This window comes from Humulus lupulus, chromosome 1, assembly GCF_963169125.1.
Source record: "Humulus lupulus chromosome 1, drHumLupu1.1, whole genome shotgun sequence".
Classification (NCBI taxonomy): domain Eukaryota; kingdom Viridiplantae; phylum Streptophyta; class Magnoliopsida; order Rosales; family Cannabaceae; genus Humulus; species Humulus lupulus.
Window position 1 is genome coordinate 239,181,624 of NC_084793.1, and position 27,442 is coordinate 239,209,065.

General features: G+C 35.0%; 2 protein-coding genes and 1 long non-coding RNA gene across 3 annotated transcripts; all 3 read right to left on the minus strand.

Moving 5' to 3' along the window:
- Positions 1–2,976: 2,976 nt before the first annotated feature.
- LOC133830146 (uncharacterized) lies at positions 2,977–4,226 on the minus strand. Its single transcript, XR_009891929.1, has 2 exons — positions 4,065–4,226; positions 2,977–3,493 (listed from the first exon to the last, which is right to left on the minus strand). It is a non-coding gene; the product is annotated as an uncharacterized LOC133830146 (long non-coding RNA).
- Positions 4,227–6,046: 1,820 nt separating this feature from the next.
- Positions 6,047–15,269, minus strand: LOC133804608 (low affinity sulfate transporter 3-like). Its single transcript, XM_062242755.1, has 12 exons — positions 14,578–15,269; positions 14,443–14,491; positions 14,141–14,348; positions 13,819–13,993; positions 13,662–13,727; positions 13,226–13,459; positions 13,010–13,136; positions 12,572–12,858; positions 9,032–9,225; positions 8,789–8,865; positions 6,533–6,609; positions 6,047–6,434 (listed from the first exon to the last, which is right to left on the minus strand). Exons 1-12 carry the CDS (start codon positions 15,136–15,138, stop codon positions 6,285–6,287), a joined length of 2,205 nt encoding a protein of 734 aa, XP_062098739.1. The 5' UTR covers positions 15,139–15,269; the 3' UTR covers positions 6,047–6,284.
- An 8,250-nt stretch (positions 15,270–23,519) lies between these two features.
- On the minus strand, positions 23,520–23,909 carry LOC133831356 (uncharacterized). Its single transcript, XM_062261618.1, has one exon. The coding sequence runs from the start codon at positions 23,907–23,909 to the stop codon at positions 23,520–23,522; it is 390 nt and encodes a 129-aa protein (XP_062117602.1).
- Positions 23,910–27,442: the final 3,533 nt, after the last annotated feature.

Genomic DNA, 27,442 nt, shown 5'->3' on the forward strand with positions numbered 1-27,442 from the left:
GATGGACAATTCTTTAAAACCAGAAACATTGAAACAAAGTCGTGTCATGCAACTCATATAAAAACAGAATCACTAAAATTGAACATTTATAGCATAAGAAAGAAAATGAATTGATGATATTGTTCGTGAATAGTTCAGTTCTATAAGACAAGAAGACCAAATTCAAACCATAGGCCAATATGTGACTGTAAATGGCTAGGGCCATGTTACTGAGTTGTTATCTTTTTGGATAGTAAAATGTCTTATGATAACAAATGACTCTGTACATGAATATTAGTGTTTTCTTTAGTTTCTTCTTCTTTAGACTATAAGTATCTAACTTTAAAATGTTTCTATATCTTGGTTCCCACCATCATTCCAATTACCAAAAGCCTCTGCCTTTGATTTTGACATACGGTAAAGGAAGATTATCTGAAGTTATATTTATGTACCAGGATGGGTCATCTTTAGTTGCTAACTCTAAATATTTCCTAATAAGCGAAAAGGACATAAAGTGGTATTATAAAATAAAAAACCCATGTCCTAAGATCTAAACAAACCCCAAAAAAATTTGACGCAACTTAGAGACCTTCCAAATATCACATTTCTGTGATTTTCTTAAAAAGTCAGATCACTCTCAAATTTATTTTAAAAATATAAATAATAAAGATAATATTAGACAAATAAATAAATATAAAATTAATTACCACTTTCATAACTGGAAAGATATATGAAGAGCCATAATGATAAAAAAAAAAAGGACTTACTCATAATTTCCATGTAAGCATTTGATCAAACAGATTGAGCATAATTTTGATCAAAATCAAATTATGTACAAGTCTATAATTCATTTATAGAATTTGAAGAGAAAAACAAAAGGGAAAAGAATTTACTAAGAAAAAGAACATAATGAGATTATTACCACAAATGTATCATCATGTTCTAAGAAGCAACTCTGAATAGTTTTTAAGATGAAAATGCAAAGACATAATCAAACTTTAAAAAGCAAGTCTTTACCAACACTAACTGGTTACAAGGGGTTCTTCATTGAGTCACTAGTATCCCCAAACAATGCCAAAGTGCATAATTAAAGCACATCAAAAAATCAAAAACCAGAACAGAAACCTACAGAGCAACTTAATTGCAAAAATGGGATGAGGAAACACTGAAAAAAAAACTATGTGTAGCTTACTGGCCAGGTCAGTCAACTAAAGGCTACTGTATTAACGTGTGGCACAATATATGTAGTCTAAGCTAAACCCATGATATTCCTCCACGAGAAAATAGTTTATTGACAAAGTTATACATATTCTTATTCATTTCCATTTATAAAAATAATATAACCATATTAATAAGGAAAGCATCTCAGAAGATTAGAACCAAAGTTATATATATATATATATATATATATAATATAATATCATTTCCTCTCAACAATGGCCTAGATAGATACCATGCAAGAATAAGCAACAAGTTTTGCTATTCTATTGATACGAATCATGATTTTTTAAATACCATTTAGTAGAGGTTTATTATAGTATTAGTATAATATATATACATACATATAGATATATGGTATGTCATTAAAAGGGTTTTTTTAATACCTTGGTGATGGTAGGCCACCATTTTGTGAGTGACCTTATGCAAAGTGATGCAGCAAAGGCAAGTCTTTTCAGCTGAGTAACATCATAGGCCCCTCTCAGCTTTGGATCAATCAATTTTTTAATTTCTCCTTGTTTCAATATTGGTTTGGCCTGTTCAATTCATAATTAATAATTATTAAATTCAGTTCAATTACATGTGCTAAAATATTTTTTTACCAAGACTAAAGCAAAGTCTAACACCAATAGAAAACTCCAATATTAGACATTTACCAAAACAATATGGCAAATTAGTAATATAATAAATCAAGTGGCAACTTTTGTATTGTATAATCATAAGGATTATAATAAAGCATAAACAAATATAATTAATTACAAAAATCAAAACTGATTTTTTTTACCCGATATCTTTCTTTCCCCTTCTTTCTTTTCTTTCTTCTTCTACTTCCCTTCCATTGATCTTTTGGTTCTTCTTCCTCACCTTATACCCAGTAACAAAAGCTTTTATCATGCTATTAAAATACCCTGAAAAACTCATGTTGAAGCAACTATATTAAATTAAAGCAACACAAAACCAAAAAAACTCAGATTGATGCTTAAAACAAATACCTAGAATCTCATTTTTAACAAACAAAAATCAGTATTACAAATCACTAACTTCAATAATCCAAATTCTCAATTCACAAATTTCAAATTCAAAACCATATTAAGAAAATCACAAATCCATTACCATTAAAAAATAATCACCTATCTATACTCAAGACCATATCACAATAATTCAAACCCAGATTTACACAAAAATATAAAAGAAAAAAATGATTCAATAACCCAAAAATTAAAAACAAACATGAGAGAAATTAGATATCAGCCACATACTACTGGCATCACTAGCTATCAGCTGCAGAAGCATAGCAGCTGATAGCTCCAAGAAAGGATTTGGGATAGTAGTTATAATATATATATCAGCATTAGTAGTCATAGACAGTTGTATTTTTACATATTTTTTTATGCATCTATACTCTAACAACGCTTAATTAATAATACAAGAGGTATTTGATTGATTTAAAGATAGAAAAAAAATAAAAAGTTGTTATATTCAAGTGATGGGCACGTTGGAAAACAGAGGAGGGGCTATAATGTAGACTAGACAAATGCTTAGTAACACAAACTATTATTTTCCGAGCTTAGCTTATCAATCCACGCCCACCATCACAATCTGCTTAAGTTTTAGAATAACCCATTAACGTTTCTTAATCTTGTGCAACCCCAAAGCCTTAGTGATTGCAACATCATCTACAGCACCAAAAACACCCTATTATCAAAATAAAATAAGAACACGTAATCTACCGAACATATCTTATACTAACATCAATATTAAAAAAAATCAATCTTACCTTGTTGAACTATCGCATATCACTTGTCATTATCTCAAGTCATGGCAATGGACATTTAACCAACAAATTTGTTAAACTATCGCATATCATTTGAGACACTATTAGCATTGGATTCTTCATTTTTACCTTCAGCCTCCTAAAAGAATGCTAAACATTAGGATAAAAATAAATGTAGGGGAATCGTCCGAAAAGATACAGAAGTCAGAAACATTACATTCTTAGCTCGAGCCTATGCTTTTCTCAATTTTTGCCTCATTTTCTTTTTCTGAGAAGGAGGCAACTTGGACATCTCATCGTCTTTCTCAGTGGTTGACTTTGGAGGGGAATCATACAACTGTATATAGCATCTGCAGATGAAAACCCACAACCAACATATAAATACAGAGCAAAAATTAACAATGTATTACACCGCAAGAAAATGACAATCCAGCAAAACTTTGATACTATAATATTCCATACCTTTTGCATCAGGGCAACAACCATTTCATGACTCTCTGGTATTCCATGGTCCAGGAATGCCTACAGTAAAATAGTGCTTTTATTTTACTTATGACAGCTTTAGAAAATATACATAAAAGAAACAAAAAGAAGCTATGAGTACTAGATGAGGTCATCTATTTACGTTCATCATGCAAGAATCATAGATATTGATCCAGAAAGCAAGCTTCTCCTGATGAGTGAGTGTCTGTAACTTGACAGAAGTAAGCTTCTCCGAAAATAATTTAGAAATAAAAAATTTACATAGTAGAGTTGTATAAAGACTAAAGAAAAGAGATCAAATACACGATGGAGATCAAAGATTAAAGAACATAAACAAATAATAATAATAAAAAATTAACAATGGTGTCCCGAAATTCAACCCATTAGGGCATCGAAACCCCCAAATGAGTCCAAAAAATACTCACATCTCACTCAATCACAGCTCACACACTCCACATTCAACAATCCTAGCTCACTTATAAATATAGATATGTATTATGTAAGAATGTACAGAGACTTGTATAAACACAGTATGATAAGGTACTTATATACCTGCATAGTTTGAAAAAGCCAAAGGCAAAAGGGATGATAAGGTCAACGCAGAGAGTACCTTGAGGAAACGACCCCTTCTATTCTCGCCGACGTCGAAGTAGAAGACCTGAGAGAAAGTAGGGAGAGAGAGAGAGAGAGAGAGAGAAATCTATGTAAATACAATGAAAATCGAAAGAGAATAGGAATAGGAATACGACGATGGCCCGCGTGGGTTGAAGCTTCAACAGCCTCTGAAGATCCCTAGCCGGTGCATGTAGGGGAAGGTGGCAGTCGGGCTCCACAAAGAGACAGACGAGAGTGAAAGAGTGAAGGAGAGGTTTGGTGGGAGAAAGAGAGGAGAGAGAACGATGAGGAAAAAGAAGAAAAGAAAGAGAAAGAGAGATCTGAATTATGAGAGAGAAGGAAATAATGACAGAGAAGGAGAGAGGATGATTTTGGACCGTGTGAAAATTTTTGGGGCTGGGGACCGTGTGAAAAATTTTGGGGCTGGGGGGAAAATTAGGCGCCAAACTACATTAAGTCCCGCCTATATGCATATAAACTTATATATATTATAACTCTTTTTTAAAAGTGTTAAAATTTTGTGTTATGGAAATGGGCTTTTGTTGTGGTGTTTGTCACTTAATTTTATATTACACTTTATAATAGTATTATACATTATACATATGTGCCCATAAAATAAGATTTTAATCCAACAATATTAGCATCCTAGTCAATTTAGATAGGACTACCCTTCATCTAATATATGTCAAGTTATAAATCATGACAATTAAAAAACAAATTGTTGCTTTATTCAATATTTTCTTCTTTTATATTTTAATAACTACCTTAATTAAATAAATTACTTAAGATTATTTAGTAAATTTAATATCTTCTTTCCATATTACTTACCATTATTTAATTTTATTTCTAGCTCATGAAAGCGTTTTTCAAGCAAAACATATATATATATATATAATTTTAAAACTAAATTGGTTGTTTGTAATTACATTTAAGCTTAATAAATTTAAATTGTATGATAATTTTATAATGATGATGATTTTATAATGCTATACACGTGCACACTATATTGGTTGTTGGAATTTTTAATTAAATAGAATCTTTTATGTTTATAATTCAGTTAAAGTCTAATAGAAAACAAAAAAAGAAAAAGAAAAACTATAACTTAAAAATAGTTTTTTATTTTTAAAAACTAAAAATTATTTTTTAAAAATAAATAAGGTATTTGACATTATTTTCATAAAATAATTTTTAAAAACAAAGTTACAAAATATAAAAAATTTTAAGAACAACAAAAAGTTGTTTTCTGTTATTCTCTAACTTTTCTTGTCAATTTTTTTTCTCACATAATTTTTTTAATTATTATTGTCTCACACTAATTTCGCTCACCTCACTTTTTCTCATATTATTTTCTCACTCATAATTTTCTCTTGGATTACTTTCTCTTTCATCAATTTCTCTCACATCAAATTATCTTTCATTAGTGTCTCTATCATCACTTTCTTTCGAATCACTTTCTCTTCCTTACTTTCTCTCCTATCAATTTTTCTCTTATTAATTACTCTCTCTTTTCACTTCATTTCTTTTCATTTTCTCTTTTTTCACTTATAATCTCATCATTTTCTCTATCATCACTTACTATATCTTCATTTTTTTTTCTCTGATCACTTTCTCTCTCCTCACTTCACTTTTTCTCTCGTTACTTTCTCTCTCATTTTTTCTCGCATTAATTTTCCTTTTCTCAATTTCTCTTTCCTTACTTTCTCACTCTTTATTTTCATAACTTTTTGTTTCACATTATTTTACCGCATTATTTATTACAAACTTTTAAATGATTTTTCTCTTTGTATATATATTAATTAATTTTTTATTTAAGATTTAAAAAAAAAAAAACTAAAAAATTGTTTTTAGAAAACATTAGCCAAACACCTATAGTATTTTGAAAACTAAAAAAACTATTTTCGGTTTTAATTTCTAAAAACACAACTTTAAAAATAAAAAAACAGAAAATAATACCAAAAAGACCCTAATTACCAATAATGCAAGTTCAACTAATATCTACACGCATAAATTAAGAGAGGGTAAATATTGTTAATATTTTACATTACATTACACTTCATTATTTATTACAATATTCTGACAGAGCAAACTGTGCGTAAAAGTACCTTTCCTTATTTTATTTTTTAAGTGCATTACAAGTGAAGTGGAGAGGTAGATTCCGGACCACACACAGAGAGCGATCAACACCAAGAAAAAAAAAACTATCAAATTAGGACAATTAAGCAGTGGTACGGACAGGAATTTTTGCAGTTGCATAATTCATAACAGCTTCTCCCACAGTCAAGAAGACCCTTCCTTCTATTTTACTCACAAACTCGGCTAGCTTTAGTTTGTGAATCACTTGCCATCTAGGATTGGCAATAGCTATCTGTTAAAAAAAAAAAAATAGTCAAAATGAGAGAGTCAACTTAAAAAAAAAGGAAGATAATTAAAATTAATGTTTGTCAATGCCAAAAAGATAAACACCTCGATTCCTTGTGTGGTCAAACTTTTATGCATATCGTCAAGACAAGCTATTCCTGATGTATCAATGTTCAGCAAATCTGCCACACAATTGTAGAAAGTTATAAGAAGAGAGAGAGAAAGTGCCATTTAGAATTACATGTTATAGTCTAGTACGTATATTATATATATATAGGATGTTCTTTTATCCAATGCATGTTTGTTCCCACAATAAATTTCTATCTTTTCAAAGAAATACTCATATTTTATTACTTATATATATACATATATAGTAACAATTTTTTAATTGACTGATGTGATAGAATAGACAAACAGTAGCAACTGGAATTTTTAATAGTTAACTATTATGGTTGCACTTTTAGTGACTATAGCAGGTTATAATAAATTATTATTAAAAAAGTTTCTATGTTTAGAATTAAATTAAGTATTTATTAATATGATAATTATATAATTATAATTTGTGAAATTAATAAATAAATAATTTTTTTACAAATAAAAACCTTCAATTATTTTATAAGTCCTATTTAAATTTGTAATATTTAAATTCAAATAATTAGCTTTCACACCATAATATAAATACTAATTTCACTTAAAAATAAATAAAAATAAAAAAATCTTAGATATTTGTTTTTATTGTATTCTTGGCCACGTGGCCAAGAGTATCACGAATCTAATAGTAATATTATAGCCATATATTGATACTGTATGTTTCTAGATTAACATTTTCTATTGTAACTAAAATAATAATGGGAAGTAAATACTGCAGGTTTGTTTACTCGAGTAAATATTAATAAGAACAATACTATGTTTTATAACATGTCAAAACCCAATGATAATAGATAAATGAAAATAATAGTGAGAGAAAGACAAACCACCCAACCGTAGTATCAAGTACATCCTAATGTTATTTTGTCACTATTTCTTATTACAACGTATGTATAGTAACCTTCATTTTGTGGAACATAAAATGTGACAAGAAGAACAATTATTTATATTAGGGAGTCGAGTAAAAAGAATAAAAATAATTATGAACTTTAATTGCTAAAAGATCCTTATTTAATATTTTGATTAAATTTTTTAATTTTTTATTAATAATTATAAATAAATATATTTTTAAAATAAAATAATTTTAATTAGTGTTTTATAAAGAAACAAAGTATTTTAAATAAATATTATAATAACAAATTAGTATCAGATTACATGTCACTCGTGAAATACTTTTAGTCAATTAATGAATTAATCATAATCTTTCAATAACATTTTTAAGGCTAGAACTAATGTAAACATCCGTGGGCATATATTTGATGTAACCATTAATTACTCATCCACATATATATACTAGGTAGAAGAAACGTGTATTGCATATTTGCTTAATTTTAAAGTTGTAAATATTGTCTATAATTTTAATAAAAATTGGTTCACTATTTTTAAAATGTACATATATAATTGAACGAATTATAATTCTATAGTATATATAAATATTTATATTAATAATCTCTATATATATGACATTTAAACACACATTGACATAGATATATATTTACATGACTACATGACATATATATATAAATTACAATAATATTTAAAAAAAAATTAATAATAGAAATAAAATAAGAATAGAAAAAGTCATAGTCTAAACAACTATTTTTAGTTTCTATTGTATCTCACAACGCCATTTAGTGAATTTGATGAAAAAAAAAGTTCCGATCACTTGATAAAAAATAAACTATCACACAAATTTATAAGATAAAAAAATGATATGTATGTCTTTATTATTTTTAAATAAATATGATTTAATTATTTAAATGATCATAAAATATCTTTAAAATAATTAATTTTTGTTTAATTTATGTTTGTTCTAGTTTTTTGAATTTAGCAGTAATAACAAGACATTATATATTATATATTTAACATAATATTAATATTATACATGAATTTTAAATTTAAGTTTGTCCTTAATTGACAGTATATTATATTATATTATATATTTAATATGATATTATTTTAATAGGTGAAATTTAAATTTAATTAAATTATAAAATATATAATTTTATTATTTTTAAATAATTATTATTGTAAAAAATCAAAAAAAAATATCTTATTTTAATTTATTAAATTATTTATTTATTTAAGTTTAACTCATATTTATAATTTATCATTAAATATAAGAATATTCTCGTAAATATAAAAATATTAACGGACAAAAGTAAAAACTGTTCATATATAAATAAACAGTTTTATTTGACGATTGGTACTTACTAGACATGTCAAGAATGAGAACTTGAATGGTCCTTTTGTTATTTTCTTCAATGTCCTCCGATATCCAGTCCATAATCCTTCATATATATATATATAATATGGATCATATTATACAAACATATACGACAAATAATTTATATTTCTACTAGAAAATGTCGCAATAAATTGATAATTCTCTATTGTTTTTGGGGATATTTATTATAAATTTTGAGTGCGTCAACTAAAATTATATTTATATGGTACCTTTCTCTTACGAAGTTGGCATTTGCAAAACAAAGCAAGGCAGGCTTGATTCGAATAATCATTGTTCCAGGAATTTGAATGGCCATCGGATATTGCTGAATATCGCAAAAGATTTCAGTTCCCGGAAGTTTTCCTAGAGTTTCCATGCCCGGTCTTATCGATATCAGAATTATCTTCACAAACGATATTGTCACCTGCAAAATCATCAGAGAACAGTATGTACATATACGGTTACTAATTAGGATAACACTGTCTTCAATATTATATTTACATATATATATATGTGTGTGTATGTTTTAGCTAGTTTGTATGTGTACTTAGTTAAATCCATGAAAAAAAATTAATCTAACAATAATTTTAAATCACGACAGCAATTTAATTAATATAATTTAGACACTTTCATCAATATATTATATATGATGATTATTTACCATGAAATTTTTTATTAGTGGGCACTAAGGTGTCCTTTTGGATGGAGTGAATGAAAATGGAGAAATGTAAATGAGAATTAGAAAATGAATGGGAGTTTGATGTAATAAAAATTTATATAAATAAAAAAATTAATAAAAAAATTATTAGATTTTTTCAAACTTGCATTTGAATAGCTTTTCTTTTTATTTTCAAATGGAATAGTCATTCTACTAAAATAGTGAAAAAATCATTCAATTAAAATAATATTCTCATAATAAATGAATAGAATGAAAATTGATTCATTTCAATTTCATTATATTATTTTCAACCAAACATTACCAAAGTTTTACTATACTGTCTCACTCACAACTCACTAATATAATATTGCCACACCATCTTGAAATAGAGAGATGATATTTTTTGGTGTGAAATTATTAAAGAAATAAATTGTAACATTTATGGGTGTTTGGTATAAATGTTTGGTTTGGTAGGAATGAGAATGTTAAATCTAACCCATATTTGATAAATTTATATTTAATAACTTAAGAGTTTGTGTTTCTAAGTAAGTCGTATTTTTTTAGTTTGAATTGGGGGTAATAATCTTAACTTTTTAAACACTAAAGTTTCATATTTTCTTAATCTAAATTTACTCTAAGTCTTCTTCCACAAACCTAAATCTCATACCAAACACCTTTAGTATAATGTGACATTTTCTAATTAGTGGTATATATATATATATTTATATATATATATATATATATATTGGACTAGAATTCTATGTTTACACTATCCATCAATGATGAGATTTAAATATGCATAAATTTTTTATGATACATAATTATAGTATGTCCATATAAAATTTATCGGTGTGTTGATATATTTATTTTATATATTTGATAGAATAATTACACCATCGTTAACTACACAATATTCTTTCTGAGAGATATATATTTTATATAAGCGAGACATGAAAAAGTAAAATACTTATTCTATTTTAGTTAGTGTAGTAAATAAAAGTACACATAAACTCCATGAAAAAACTTAACAGGTTGTTTCACTTCTTAACTAAAAAAAGTTTTTGTTTTTAAAACTTAAAAATTATTTTCTGAAAATAAGTAACGGTGTTTCACATTGTTGTCAGAAAATAATTTTTAAAAACAAAGTTACAAAAAATAAAAAAAAATTGAGAACAACCAAAAGTTGTTTTTAGTTCTCAAATTCTTTTTTGGTAATTTTTTTCTCACATAACATTTTTAATTATTATTATCCCACATCATTTTTTCTCTCTGTACACTTTTTCTTTACTCACTTTCTCTAACATCAATTATTATCTTATTACTTTTCCTTTCATCACTTTTGATCTTCTTATTTTCTCTATCATCAATTATTATCTTATTATTTTCTCTTTCATCACTTTCTATATCTTAATTTTCTATCTCCTCATTTTTTCTATCTCGCCATTTTCTCTCTTATTTTTTTTATTGCATTAATTTTTTTTCTTTTCAATTTATCTTCCTCAAAATTTCTATACTTACTTTCTCTTTCCATATTTTTCATCATTTTTTCTTTCACATTACTTTATCTCGTTATTTATTACAAACTTTTAAAAAAAATTCTATTTGTAAATATATTTATTAATTTTTTATTTAAGATTTTTTTAAATAAAAATAAAAAATAATTTTAGAAAACATTAACGAAACATCTATTATTTTTTGAAAATTACAAAAATTATAAAAACATAATTTTAAAAACAAAAAATAATACCAAACAAGCCATAAGTTTCTGTGAATCTCAATAAGGAAGGGTGTACGTGTGTTTATGTAACATGGAATAACTATAATGTATCGCTACCTTTAAAATTATATATATAGTGCAAAAAATAGGGATTTTTCTTGGTAAATGTATGTTTTATTTTTGTACACCCCACAAATTGCGAAGTTGAATCAATGGTACAACAAAGTCCAACAACTAGTGACATTAGCACATGATTTGTCCATCATATCTAGTGAGAAATTTTTTCCATGTCATAATAATTGGTCCTGCAGCCACTACACTACATTCATCAATTTTTAAGAAGTGATCACATAAATATTTTCGACAAAATATATAAGGGTAATGACGGTAAAATTAAGAAATATTTTTAAATACTTTCACTTATATACTAATTTTTTTGGGCACCAAAAATAACAATTTTTTTGTTAATAGTTTCACTTAAATATCAATTCTTTTATTTTTATGGTAATAATACCAAAATTTTAATAATAGTTACACTTAACTAACAATTCTTTTTTTTTATCACACCAATAATACCAAATATTTGTTAATTTTAAAAGATAATTACTTTAAATATTTCTTGAATAATTTTTAAAAATATATAAAATTAAGTTTAAATTATTAAAATCTAAAAAATTAAATGTAAAAATTAAAAGAATAAAAAAAATTGAATTTATATTTGAAGGTAAATATTAGTAGAGATTTAATATTATTGTTGTAAATATTTCTTTAAATTATTTTAAAAAAATATATAAAATCAATTTTAATTTATAAAAGCATACAAAAATAACTAATAAAAATTTAGAAAAAAAATTAAATTTATATTTAAGTGTCACGGAAGATTTAGTATTATTGACACATATATATTCCTTAAATAGTTTTATAAAAGGGTTTATATTTTTTTGGACCATGTGTTTTATTCCATTATCTGTTTGGACCCTGTGTTTTGATAAATTACTTTTTGGACCCTATGTTTTGTAAAATAGTTAAAATAGAATCTTAAACTCAATTTTGATGAAGAAAAAATTGAATAAAATAATACAGTTTTTAAGTAGAATGATTTTATTTTTGTTATGAATTGTTAGTTTGGTAAATTATTTGTGATTTTAGTTGAGAAAACATTGACCAAAATCAGGTTTAATGTTCTATTTTAACAATTTTATGAAACATAGAATCTAAAAAATAATTTGTTAAAACAAAGGATCCAAACAAATAATGAGATAAAATACAGGATCAAACAAATATAAAGTCTTTATAAAATATATAAAATTACTTTATAGATAATAAAAAATTATTTAAAAAGATTTATTATTATTACGGTCAAATAGAACAACTATATATATATATATGATTTACCGCAATTGTAAGACCGATCTCAACAGAAGCAAAGAGAACCCCAATAAAGGCTCCAATGCAAGCCAAAAAGTCAAGCTTATCAAGCTTCCAAATATGGTAGGCTGCGTTGAGGTTGATGAGTCCAGGCAGAGCTGAGAGAATTATGGAAGCAAGTATAGCTGTGGGAGTGTAATACAGCAGCTTCGTCAGAAATTGCAGCGATATCAGAACTGTAATGGCCATCACTATATTTGATACCAGGGTTTCACAGCCCGCACTGAAATTCACAGCAGTCCGAGAAAATGAACCTGCCCCCAATCATTTTTATAAATTAATATGTTAGTTTTTAAGGCTAATTATGATAACGTGACAGCTTATTATATATATATATATATATATATGTATATAACCCATAAAGTTATACATTATGTATAGATAAACTAGCTCAATATAAATTACCAGTTGCCACATAACAAGAAGTTAATGATCCAATTATGTTCATGAATCCCATTGCTACCATCTCTTTGTTTCCATCAAGGTGGTACCCTTTCATTGTTGCGAAAGACCGACCCACTGCAATTGCTTCCTGAAGTAAACATAATATGCAAAATCACAAACTCAAAATTAAATTTCCAGTCGAAATTTCTGAAGGTTTAATTAGAGCTATTATAGTACCGTTAATGCGACAACGGCGACAATGAGTCCAATTTTGGCCACTTCCCAAACAAAGGGGCTGTGAAGCTGTAATAGATGAACAGAGCTAGGATTCAAGCCTCCTTTTATATGTTTCACAATCTTAACTCCATTCTTATCAGCTTTTACTAGATATACAATTAGAGTGGATAGTATAACTGACAACAAAGGTGCAATAGCCGCCGGCAACCAAAAAAGTTTCTTGTTCTTTTTACCCTGCAGAAATTAAATAATTAATCACCAAATAATAATTAATGTACTACTAGAAGAAATTAAATGAATTGTGGATCTTTAACATAATAAAGTTAGGTAATTGTAGAATACTATTAATTGAGCTTCTTCATTAAAATTTAAAAATAAATTGTTTAGGAGGAGCCACTACAAGCATTAACTTTTAATATTAATGATACTTACTTACCAGAAATCTAGTAAAAAAAATGAAACCCAGGAATGAGCTACCAATAATGAAATTATAAGGACTCCACTGCAATTAAAGAAATATAAAAGTATTAATAAAAATATAAAAGGAATATTAAATAATATAAATAATCAGAACATAAAGGTAAAACACATACAGGATGGTGAATTGAATTCCAAACAGCTTTACTGACAGAGATAATATCAGTTTTATTAGTAAAGTGAGTGATCCCAAGTAGCCCTTTCAGTTGTTGAAGCCCAATAATGATGGCTGCACCAGCCATAAAGCCCACTATTGCAGCATGGGAAAGAAAATCCACCAGAAATCCCAACCTATAAAATTTACTTTTTAGTTAATCTAAAGTTAAAACATCAAGTTAAGTGAGCACTTAATATAGAATAAATCACAATTAAGCAAGTAAGTACATATATTATGAGTAAAATAATATTAGGAAGAAAATCCTGTGGTGTAAGACATACCTGAAGAAACCAAAGGCTCCTTGAAAGATTCCAGAGAAGAAAGTTGCAGTCAAGACAAAGTTTCTATAAGTAATTGGATCAGTCCCGGGGTCTACTAGTTTCTGAATCATTGAAGGCAAAAGTAGTGATACCACAGCCACTGGTCCAATCGCTATGTCTCTCGAAGTCCCCATTACAGCATAGATAAGTGGTGGTACAACACTTGTATCTGTATAATACTCAAATATATATACCAAATTATTATACATATCCAATTACTTATGGTAATAATGAAAGAAAACCCATCAAGTTACATGACTTACAAAGGCCATATTGAGGATCAAGCTTTGCTAAAGTTGCATATCCAATACTCTGAGATTAAAAAAAATTATTATTAATTTATTTAGTCAATTTTCAAAGTTGGCTTGGTTTTGATTAAATTATATGTAATTAATTACCTGGGGAATACAGAGGCTTGCAATGGTCAAACCAGCCATTAAATCATTCTTGAACTTGGCTGAGCTGTAACTTCGACCCCATACCAGAATAGGAAATATGTTTTGGTGAAGAAGGACCATGCGTTTGATGAAACTCTGGCTTTGGAGAGACTTGTAGTACTTGTTTCTCAATGAACCAATGGTGTCCCTCACCGAATCTACCACCTCACGGAATAGCCCCGGTGGTTCAGGTGCGTTGAGAACCCATCGTGACCTTTCCACGAAGCCGTTTTTCTCGATGTCGTCGTTGACGTTGTCGTAGACTTGGGCCATTTCGATATTGTAGTTTTCAACTGAGGCAGTAGTAGTAGTAGTGACACTGGTTGATTTTTTGAAGTGTTTGGGGGAACCAGCTGGGAAGCTTATTCTCTCCTTTTCCTTTTCGTTTTCGTCGTCGGCTTCGCCGCCGGTGGAGGGAGAATATGGATCAGGAGCAATACTACTGAATCCTAAGTACTTGGCCCTTTCGTCTCCGCCACCGTTACCGCGCCCACCGTTGTCTCCCATGGCAGAAGAAGCCATGGTGGGATTGAAGTGTTCGGGAGAACTCCGAAAGTAAAAAATGTTTATGTTTTGGCAGTAAAGAAAGCAAAACACCAGGTTTGCAAACTATGTTTGATGCTAAAGTGCATGTTTCATTATGAAGGATCTTATAAAACGAGTGGATACTATTAATTATTCCTTACTATTTATTATGTCTAAATTTACTTATTTCCGTAGAATTGGGTGTTCATGTCAAAACACTTTTTCTCATTTAAAAAAAAAAAAGTATGTAATTTTTAATTGTATTTTAATTTGGAGTCTTGGCTAGAGGATAGCATCCCATCCAATCCAATTTTTTTTGTACTAATCCAATACAATCTAATTATTTTTTGTACTAATCCAATACAATCTAATTATAGGTTGGATTTTGATCATCTAATCCAATTCAATTAACTTTCAACACAGTTCAATTTTTAATTGGATTTTGACCTATAACATGATTTTTAATATTAACTTAAAAACATAAAAAAAAAAAAGAATCATCTAAAAACTAAACATCACCATTTAGGTAGGGTTAACACTACATAAAGTTATCAACTTAGTTTAATCAAACTAAAAGCTTGAAGTATTGTTGAGCCTGAATGAATTAATTTGATTAAAGTTATGTAGTACCAAAAATGAGTTATATTGAACCAAGCAGAGGTTGTTACAATTGCCTCTCTCTCACTCATTTTCAGAAACCTAAAATGAAAGAGAGAGAGAGAGAGAGAGAGATGAGAATAGATGTCTATCTTTAGTATTTTCTCCTCTAATTAAAAAGGGAATGGTATAGGGAAAGTGTCACACCTCGAGCCCTAGACTGTGGCAGAATTGTAATATCCATAACTTGAGTGGTCAAAGGTCAAACTTTGACCCTCGGTGGAAAATAGTCTTTATAAATGATCCTTTAATTTATATTAAATATTACTATAATTATAAGTCAAAATAATGGAATAACTCCTATAATTATATATGAAAATATTACGGATAAAAGTAGGATCATTTATCATAATACATAGAACAATAATATCCCCACAGTCATGTAGTCACGAAACAGTTAAATTTAATAAGTCATAAAACACCAAAAATAATATTTAGCATCCACCATTCCTTATTTCTAACTATTACATAGCTAACTTAGATATACAGACCGATAGGTTCCAAATTAAATACATATAATGTTCAAAAGATAGGACTATGGCGCTAAACACATTAGCTTCATCATCAATTCACCTTATCCACAATCGCATCACTAGGATCCTGGAATGGGAGAGATATAGGGGGTGAGCTTAGAAAGCCCAGTAGGAAAGCAACTAATGACATAGGACCCAAAAGTTAAATAAAACCCCAGCATGGTTAGCTTTGAAACAAATATATATCATCATGTATAACCCAAAATAGAGAGAAACCACAAATAATCATAAGAGCATTGCAACAAGTGCACATCAACCCGTCCACTAGATCCCTAGTTCCCGTTACCCACCATAGAAAAACCGACATCCTAAACCGGGTAACGGGACCTGATAACTGTTGACGGTGAAATCTCGTCAACGATATAAGGTTAGAAAACTGAGACTGTATTGCCAAAGATATCTTCGAAGAAGATTGAGAGAACTTGAAAGAGTAAATATGCAGAACTATAATGGCGTAAAATTCGTATATTGCTTAACAACCTTAGCATACAATGAATTTTCCAACCCCTTTTCTGGAGGGGTGATGATCTATTTATACTGGAGCTCTAATGGCTCCCCATACATTGTGGTCCCAGGGGACAAGATTGTACATAGGTACATTGTCAGGGTAGTGGCACAGGTCGTGGTGGAGCAGAAGGTTATGGTGTCGGCCTAGTACATAGTCAGAGGTATGCATGTAGTGCTTCCACTCTCTGTACAAATCCGTACCTCCATTACTTGTAGGACACAGATGTCAAAGTCATGCCTTCGCCCTTTTTCAGGGTTGTACATCCCGTGCTTGTACATTTATCTCATGCCTAGTGGTCCCCCTTACCTAAATATCTTCTCTAGGTTTCTTTATATTTTAGTAAGTGTCGATCCATACTTCTTTTATCTTTTCCTTACCTTCAGGTACAAGGCATGGAAATAGGCATTCACGAGGCCCGGGGATGGATCTCACAAGGCGAGACCCTTGGAGCCTAAGTGAGTACCCATGTGTGACCCGAGCATTCACGAGGCTCGGGGATGGGTCTCACAAGGCGAGACCCTTGGTGCCTAAGTGAGTACCCATGCGTGATCCAGGCATTCACGAGGCTTAGGGATGGGTCTCACAAGGCGTGATGGGATTGCATAAGGGCCACAAGATGGTGGTGGCGTGAGGCTCCTTAGCGTGGTCGTACCTCGCAAGATGCACACAGGCATGGTGAGGTGTGTCTCGCTGTGTAAGGCGTTGGCACGCATCTGGGTCGCGAGGTGCGCGGGCGAGGGCAGGCTCACATAGCGAGGCCCTTGTGGCCTTGGCAGGCGCGCGCGGGGGAAGGGCAGGCTCGCATAGCGAGGCCCTTGTGGCCTGGCAGGCGCACGCGGGGAAAGGGAAGCCTCGTATAGCGAGGCTGTTGTGGCCTTGGCAGGCGCGCGCGGGGGAAGGGCAGCCTCGCATAGCGAGGCCCTTGGGTCCTTCTGGGCATTTTTGCTAAGTCCTCCTATGAGACATGGGCCTCGCGTGGGGCAAGATATTGGGCTGCTTTGTTTGCCCGAGGCTAATGAGGGTAACCCTCAATTTTTCTCGTGAGTGTTGACTATGGCTCTGATCAATTTTTGGCATTCACACTTGCCCCCCAGTCTATTAGGAAGTCTTTAGGCTTCCTGGTAGACTCATAATAATGCTACACTCCCTATGCTTTGGTGGTACTGCTAGGTGATCCGTGTCCGTTGGTGCACTTTGATTACTTGTAAGGATATGTTGACCCCTTGGGTTCTTGCTATCCTTTTATGTATTTTTGCGCGCGCTTATTATTTCTTGCGAGAAGCGTCCTTCTCGTCATTAGGCATAGTACTATTTTTGCAAGCGTCTTCTTTGAGACCCTTTTTGCATGCATCTTTTGTAAGACCCTTTTTGCAAGCGTCTTCTGTGAGACCCTTTTTGCAAGTGTCTTCTTTGAGACCTTTTTCACAAGTGTATTCTTTGAGACCCTTTTTGCAAGTGTCTTCTTTGAGACCCTTTTCACAAGCCTCTTCTTTGAGACCCTTTTTGCAAGTGTCTAGTTTGAGACCCTTTTTGCAAGCGTCTACCTTGAGACCCTTTTATGATTTTTTTAGGTGATCCCCCCTCGGGTCAGGACTTTTATGGCTAGATGGCCCCCGTCCAATTTTAACCTTGGTCAGTGACCCCTCTAGCACGACATCCCCTTCTATTTGGAATCTTCAGACGTATTGGTAGCAGTGCGACTGGAAGAAGGTTCGCTTTCTTCAACATGCGAGTTCTTATGGCCCTCTTCCACATGTATGTACTTCTGTGCTCTTTCGAAGAAATCATCTAAATTTGAAACTTCTCTTTTGAGCATGCTACCCCATAACTTGCTTCCTGAACGAACTGCGGCTGTAATAGCCATCTTGAGCTCCGCTTTGGTTAAAATTCCCACCTTTGTTGCCTCCATATTGAACCTATGGATATAGTTCTTCAGACTTTCATTTTCGCCTTGCTTTATGTTAGCGAGGCTAGTAATTGACATAACGTAATCACAGACCGAACAGTGCTGCTAAAGAAATTCACCAGAGAATTGCTGCCATGATTTGATTGTTCCCGGCCTTATCCTCTTGAACCACTTGTATGCAACACCTTTAAGTGTAACAACAAAGAAATGACATTTTTCTCTGCTGTTGACCCCTCTTAACCTCATCAAGTTGTTGAAATAGTCTAAGTTATACTTTGGGTCCGTAGTACCCTCGTATGGAGTCATGCGAGGCTCTCTGAGGTTGGCGGAGATTTTCTCAGCCTGGATCTCCCTTGTGAAGGGAGAGTCATGGTCAAATTCTTCGTCCTCTCTATGCCCCCCAGGTACGGTGATAATCTTGCCTCGAGGGTGCTGCATTTTGATGTCTAGTCCCCTCCTCTTTTTGCATAAGGAGTCTTGCGGGTTCTGAGGCTGATCCCTTGCCTTGCTTGTGTTCCTTGGGGGAACCGCGGGGGATGCGTTTCTTACTTCTGACCTCTTCCCATGGAGCTCTTTTCTTAAGCAAGGGGGCGCCTCTTTTGAGGTGACTTCTGCCTTATTCTTACGACCATCGTCTTCCCTTCGCCCTTGCTCCTGGGGACATTTCGTCGGCCTAGGTCCCCCATGGTACTTTGTCTGGGGAGTTTTACTGGTGGAAAGTTGGGTTCTTCCATCATCTGTGGGGACAATATTTTCCCTTTTTTCACACTCCTTCTCTTTATGCTTAGGAAGGGGTATGCTTGACTTTCCTTGCAGGAGGTAACGACCTCTTGCATGTTCTCTACCGTGGTTTCCAGCCTTCGAGTCTTTTTATGCAACTCGCGAAGCTCATCCTCGTAGAGGCGAGTCCTTGAGCTGGGACTTGCCTAGTGTACTCGGGGTATCTTGCCTGGCCTGTGCATCGAGGGACCCGTGTCTTGGTAGCCTAAGCATGGTACCACTGGGGACCGGGGATATGGGTACACTAGTGGTTCTGAGTGACCTCCGTCGGGTTGGACAGCCGGGGATGATGCTTCATTCTCCTCCCCTGGGGGAGGACATTCCACCGGCATATCTCCATGCCCAGGTGGAGGTGGGTCTTTCCTGGAAGCCCTCATTCGCTCTCCATTCAGGTGAACCTCAACCTCTTGTAGTTTTCGCAAGCGTTGTGAACGCCTTGGCATCTTTCTTTTCTGGAAGTGATGAAAGAACGTTGGCTTGATGCTTGTTCTTCCCACAGACGGCGCCAAACTGTTGACGGTGAAATCTCGTCAATGATATAAGGTTAGAAAACTGAGACTGTATTGCCAAAGATATCTTCGAAGAAGATTGAGAGAACTTGAAAGAGTAAATATGCATAACTATAATGGAGTAAAATTTGTATATTGCTTAACAACCTCAGCATACAATGAATTTTCCAACCCCTTTTCTGGAGGGGTGATGATCTATATATACTAGGCCTCTAATGGCTCCCCATACATTGTGGTCCCAGGGGACAAGATTGTACATAGGTACATTGTCAGGGTAGTGGCACAGGTCGTGGTGGAGCAGAAGGTTATGGTGTCGGCCTAGTACATAGTCAGAGGTATGCATGTAGTGCTTCCACTCTCTGTACAAATCTGTACCTCCATTACTTGTAGGACACAGATGTCAAAGTCATGCCTTCGCCCTTTTTCAGGGTTGTACATCCCGTGCTTGTACATTTATCTCATGCCTAGTGGTCCCCCTTACCTAAATATCTTCTCTAGGTTTCTTTATATTTTAGTAAGTGTCGATCCATACTTCTTTTATCTTTTCCTTACCTTCAGGTACAAGGCCTGGAAATAGGCATTCACGAGGCCCGAGGATGGATCTCACAAGGCAAGACCCTTGGAGCCTAAGTGAGTAACCATGTGTGACCCGGGCATTCACGAGGCTCGGGGATGGGTCTCACAAGGCGAGACCCTTGGTGCCTAAGTGAGTACCCATGCGTGACCCAGGCATTCACGAGGTTCGGGGATGGGTCTCACAAGGCATGATGGGGTTGCATGAGGGCCACGAGATGGTGGTGGTGTGAGGCTCCTTAGCGTGGTCGTACCTTGCGAGACGCACACGGGCGCGGTGAGGTGTGTCTCGCTGTGCGAGGCGTTGGCGTGCATCTGGGTCGCGAGGCACGCGGGCGAGGGCAGCCTCTCATAGCGAGGCCCTTGTGGCCTTGGCAGGCGCGCGTGGGGGAAGGGTAGCCTCGCATAGCGAGGCCCTTGTGGCCTGGCAGGCGCGCGTGAGGGAAGGGTAGCCTCGTATAGCGAGGCGCTTGTGGCCTTGGCAAGCGCGCGTGGGGGAAGGGCAGCCTCGCATAGTGAGGCCCTTGTGGCCTTGGCAGGCGTGCACGGGGGAAGGGCAGACTCGCATAGCAAGGCCCTTGGGTCCTTCTGGGCATTTTCGCTAAGGCCTCCTATGAGACATGGGTCTCGCGTGGGGTAAGATATTGGGCTGCTTTGTTTGCCCGAGGCTAATGAGGGTAACCCTCAATTTTTCTCTTGAGTGTTGACTATGGCTTTGATCAATTTTTGGCATTCACAATAACCACCACAAGGGGAGGCTCAGAACACTTCCTGTATACAGATGTTAGGTCTTTACACCTACAGGTGAGTGGGCACTTGATCTACCTATGATGATACAGAGACTAGGTCGTGAAACAACAACATGCACAAATCATGATTACTATGGCTCTCATTGGCATAACCAAATGCAGGTAAACATGAAAAGAAAGAAACATATTCCCTTTATATTTTAGAAAATTGGGCAGCATAACAGCTGCATTTGAATAAAACCCAAAAATCATAACCTGCATAAATAAGTGAACAAAAGGATATATTTGCACTCAGTGCCCTCAGAACTGAACATAAAACATGCAGATTAAGTTTTCCATTTTTCAAACATTTTATAAATATCAAAATTGGAATATGTTTAATGCAATTCAATACGAGTAAAACAAGTCCAATAGTCAAGTTGAGTCCCTACCTCCTCAGAATTTTCAATCTGAGGCCAAAGTGACACTCCTAAGCTTAATGATGATCTTAGAGTGATTTATTTCGATCTTTAATATCACGTTTTTCCTACGTGCACCAAATGAGCAAACGATTATCATCATTGCATTCCTTATTCAAAATCATGTCCAAAGACATATAATATGACCATATTTTAAATTTCAAGTTCTGGAACCTCACCCAAGAGGTGCACACTAGTGGTTGGTGGCGGTACCGGAAACGTCGATGAATATATGCATGGCATATATCAAAACGATCCTCTCGAGTAGTACATCACAGAAGTACAGCCCCTTTGACCAAATGACCTCTGGTGTCGCCGGAAAATGCTTCCAAAGGGGCGGAGATACCCAAAATCTCGCCAGAGAAAAATGGTGAGTTGACTGAAATGAATTAGTGGGCGACATTCCTCCCTTCACGCTGGTTCCAACGGTGCCACCCACTCACCGAACGAAGGTCTGGGTTCGCCGGAAAGCGCGGTCAAAGTTTTGATGACTAAACTTTGACTGCTCCATTCGTGTGCGTCTTAGCTCCGATGGCCCTGAGATTTTGGGGATGGGGTTTTCGCCGGCCACTAGTGCTCCAGCTCCGGTGCGTGGCAGAAAAGGAGACTCCGACAATGGCTTCTTGGTACCCAGCCATGAGTTGTTGCAGAGAGAAAAAAAAGAGAAGAAAAAATAGAAGAAGAAGAAGGAGAAAGAAGAATGGTCGGGAGGGAGAAGAAAAAAGGAAGGGAAAAAAAAAGGCTGCCAATTTTTAAAACAAGTAGATCCCACCACTTAAAATAAAACTTAAATAATATATATATATTTATATACTTTTTTTTTAATTTTCTGAGTCTTCACATTCTTCCATCCTTAAAGAAATTTTGTTATACCCAGATTTCGAGCCATAGTAAATATGACCTCGAAAGTTGAGTTCGCAAAAAATGGTCTCGTGAGGATTAGAGTGATCTAGGATTGTAAGTCGAGCCTGCAAAGTATGATATATGATCTCGAATGCGGTGATCTCAAAATGATCTCGATCTCGAAAGGTAGCTCCGAGAACACCTTCATCTTCAGGAACTTCGGAGCATGGGTCTTGAGCTCAATATCCCATCTCGAAAGCAACGTTAGCTCGGGAGATGTCAGTGGCTCGCACAATGACATGAGACCTGAAATGCTGGAGCCTTGAAGATACGTTATAACCACCTTGAATATCTACAAGTATTATAACTATGAGATGTAACCCTCATTAATTGATGTAAATCCCCAAGAATTGTGGGATATTATTTAATTCAGTTATACGCCCCCTGATCTTTGGGGGACGTTTCCTTTTATATCTGATTATTGGCATTTAAAGCCATTTATTTTTATTCACAAAAGAGTAACTACCCAAAATATGTGGGATAGTATTCTGCATCCTTCTCTATAAATAGAGAAGCCATGCACCATTGTAGAGGACCGAAATTCTGATCCTTGAGAGAAAACTCTGGAGAATTCATGCTAAAGAATTGTTCAGAGATAATCTTGAGGTTAATAACAGAGACTCGTGGACTAGGCAGATTTAACTGCTGAACCACGTAAAAAACCGTGTGTTTGATTCGTTTGTTTCTTTTGGCCATTGTCTTTAATTGTTTACGTGCTCTCTTCTTTTATCTGTTGATGAAAAGCGGCGTCAACAAATTTCATCCCAAATTTTTTATTTTTTTTTCAAAGAACAACCTCAAGCTAAAAATTAAACAAATGAGGATACTTCTCATACATCTCCGACTCTAACTCCCAAGTAGTCTCGTCTTCTCTATGGTTCCGCCATAAGACCTTGACTACTGGAATCTCCCTATTCCTTAGCACTTTTAACTCTCTTGCCAAGATTCTGATAGGTTGTTCTTTATATGACACGTCCTCTTGAAGAGGGATAGCCTCATACTCAATGATGTGTGATGGGTCTGGAGTATACTTCCTCAGCATCGACACATGAAACACATTGTGAACGTGCCCCAACCGCGCTGGTAAGTTCAATCGGTAAGCTACCTCCCCAACCCTCTTCATAACCTTAAAAGGTCCAATATACCTCTGGGCTAGCTTACCCTTCACTCCAAACCTCGTCACACCACGCATGGGAGTAACTTTCAAGAAGACATAGTCACCAACCTCAAACTCAACTTCTCATCGGTGGAGATCAGCATAACTCTTCTGATGACTTTGAACAACCTTAAGTCTCTCTTGGATGCCTTTGATCCCCTCTGTGCTACTAGCGATAATTTGAGGTCCAATTGTGACATGCTCATCTGGTTCTGCCCAACACAAAGGTGATCTGCATGGTCTCCCATATAAGGCCTCATAAGGAGCCATGCCCATATTGGCTTGGTAGCTATTATTATAAGTGAATTCCACCAATGACAAGTGTTCTCCCCAGCTACCCCCAAAATCCAAAATACAAGAACGAAGCATGTCCTCCAAAGTTTGGATAGTCCTCTCATATTGTCCGTCTATCAGAGGGTGGTGAGCGGTGCTCAAGTTAAGTTCAGTTCCTAAAGATTTTTGCAATGCTCGCCAAAACCTTGATGCAAATTGAGGATCTCTATCAGAGACAATGCTGGAAGGTAACCCATGTAGTCGAAGTATATTATCCACATAAAGTCGAGCTAGTTTAGAAACCTTATAATCCTTCCTAATTGGAATGAAATGAGCAGATTTGGTTAAACGATCAACAATCACCTAGACAGTGTCATGCTTTAATGGCATTAACGGTAATCCTGTCACAAAGTCCATCGTGATCTTGTCCCACTTCCATTCTGGTAGAGGTAAGGGTTGAAGCAACCCTGAAGGTCTCTGGTGCTCAGCTTTAACCTGCTGGCAAACCATACACTTAGCTACAAAGTTAGCCACATCTCTCTTCATACCTTCCCACCAGTATTGTCTTTTCAAGTCTTGGTACATCTTTGTGCTTCCAGGATGTACAACAAATTTAGACCTATGAGCCTCGATCATAACAGACTCTCTAAGATCAAGGATATTTGCAACAACCAATCTTCCCTTATGGTATAAGAATCCTTCAGCATTTACTGTCCATCCATCTAACTGCTCACCATTTCAGATTCGATTCCAGATAAGTCTTAATTTCTCATCTTGCCACTGACATTGCTTAACTTGCTGAATTAGCCTTGGTGTAACCACTATGTTTGAAACACAAGCAATATCTTTTCCGTCATAGTACTCTAATTCATAATCACCCACAGTGATCGTTCTTTTCCAATCCTCAAGAGCCAAACAAGCCAAAATGCCATGAGGTTTTCTACTTAATGCATCGGCGACCACATTTGCTTTTCTAGGATGATATTGCAAAGTGAAATCATAATCTTCCATGTACTCGACCCATCTTCTTTGCCTCAAATTTAAGTCTCTTTGAGTAAAGAGATTCTTTAAACTCTTATGATCATAATATAATTCAAACTTTTCCCCATATAAGTAACATCTCCAAATTTTAAGGCAAAAATCACTGCTGCAAGTTCCAAGTCATGTGTAGGGTAGTTCTTCTCATGTGGCTTCAATTGGCGTGAAGCATAGGAAACAACCTTGCCATTTTTCATGAGAACTCCTCCTAAACCAGTACTAGAAGCATCAGTGAATACCACATAAGGCTCATCACTATTAGGCATAGTTAGAATAGGCGCCGTAGTCAATCTTTGCTTAAGTTCTCTAAAGCCTTTTCACAACTGTCATCCCACACGAACTTTAAATCCTTCATTGTTAGCTTTGTCAAAGGCATAGCAATTTGAGAAAAATTCTCCACAAAGCGACGATAGTAACCTGCTAACCCAGAAAATTTCGAATCTTAGTAACGTTCTTTGGTATTTCCCACTGCAAGATAGAATCTATCTTTGCAGGATCCACAGTAATGCCTTCTTGAGATATTACATGCCCTAAGAATTTGACCTCGGTCATCCAGAAGTCACATTTCTCTTTCTTAGCATATAATCGATGGTCCCTCAAAGTTTGCAACACAATGGTTAAATGTTCTGCATGGTCCTCAGGTGTCTTGGAATACACCAAGATGTCATCAATAAAAACAACCACAAACTTATCCAAATAGGGTCTAAAGATCCTATTCATAAGGTCCATAAATGCTGCAGGTGCATTTGTCAATCCAAATGGCATCACCAAAAACTCAAAGTGTTCATAACATGTTCTAAAAGCAGTTTTAGGAATATCATCTTCCTTAATCCTCAATTGATGATAGCCTGACCTCAAATCAATCTTGGAAAAACACTTTGAACCTCCAAGTTGATCAAACAACATATCTATCCTTGGCAAAGGATACTTGTTCTTAATTGTCATCTGATTCAATTTCCGATAATCGACGCACAATCGCAAGGATCCATCAGCTTTCTTGGCAAACAAAACTGGAGCTCCCCATGGAGAAATACTGTTTCTAATGTAACCTTTATCCATTAGCTCACCCAATTGCTTTTTCAATTCAGCTAACTCTCCAGGTGCCATGCGATAAGGTGTAGTAGAAACTGGTTGAGTCCTGGGAATCAAATCAATGCAAAACTCGATCTCTCAATCAGGTGGTAGTCCTTGCAAATCGTCAGGAAACACATTGTTGACGGTGAGAACTCGTCAACTAAGTTGAGGTGGAAAAAATTATCAAGTTAAGATAGTCAATGAAAAAGCTGTAGAAATTCAAGTAATAACTCAAGAACAATGACAGAACAACAATGGAGAAATCAATCCTCCATTCACTCTCAAGCACTTGCTATAGTAAATTTTCCAACCCCTTTCCTGGTGGAGTTAGAGTTCATTTTATAGTAGGCTCTAATGGCCCTGGGTACATGGTGGTCCAGGAGACCAAGTGGTACACAAGTACTCTGTCAGGAGAGTGGTCTCAGAGGTTGTGGCCGTGCATCCAGTACAGGGGCAGGCGTCAGGAGGATGTCTCCACTACTTGTCCGTACTCATGTCAGTGGAGTGGGAACAAACATAGTGGCGCAGGTGGTAGTGGTGTCGACTCTGACTCCTAGCCATAGACGTACGGGCCATAACTCTTATTCCAGCACTCCCACTCCCCCACTGGTACGGGTGCCCGTACTCGACGTACATGATCTTAAGGGCCGTACCCAGTATAAGATTGTACAAGTACGCTCCATTCAGCTCATAACTGGGCCCCTAAGCATTGGGGTCCCAAGGTATAGGGAACGGGACACTTGGCGCGCGTAACGGGGTGGCGTGTGGCGAGGCTCTCAGGTCCTTGACATGAGATGCCTGAAACACCCCAAGGCCACCCACGAGCATGGGTAATAGGCATGTGACCCCTCCAGAAGTCTAAGGGTACGAGGCGAGATGCCTCCTTCACGACCCCCTTGGTGGCATGGCTCTCATGACGCTCACGAGCCCCCTTCGCGAGGCCTCCTGCGCGTGGCCCATCCGATGGTGCGGCTGAGTGAGATGGCTAGAGCTTCGCGACCGTGGCTGGGCGTGGCCGAGCGAGGCTAATGGTGTCCGCGCCTGGGTGGTCGAGCAAGGCCTAGCGAGGCCGAAGGCATCCGCGCCTGGGTAGCCGAGCGAGGCCTAGCGAGGCTGAAGGCGTCAGCGCCTGGGTGGCCGAGCGAGGCCTAGCGAGGCCAAAGGCGTCAGCGCCTGGGTGGCCG

Excerpts from the sequence above, each read along its gene's own strand:
- LOC133804608 (XM_062242755.1), bottom strand. The coding sequence starts at position 15,138 with ATGGCTTCTTCTGCCATGGGAGACAACGGTGGGCGCGGTAACGGTGGC. Across the intron at positions 8,866-9,031 it reads GCCAACTTCGTAAGAGAAAG|GATTATGGACTGGATATCGG; the intron begins GTACCATATAAA and ends ATATATATGAAG. Across the intron at positions 6,610-8,788 it reads TCTCATTCTTGACATGTCTA|ATTTGCTGAACATTGATACA; the intron begins GTAAGTACCAAT and ends ATTGTGTGGCAG.
- LOC133831356 (XM_062261618.1), bottom strand. The coding sequence starts at position 23,909 with ATGCGTGGTGTGACGAGGTTTGGAGTGAAGGGTAAGCTAGCCCAGAGG.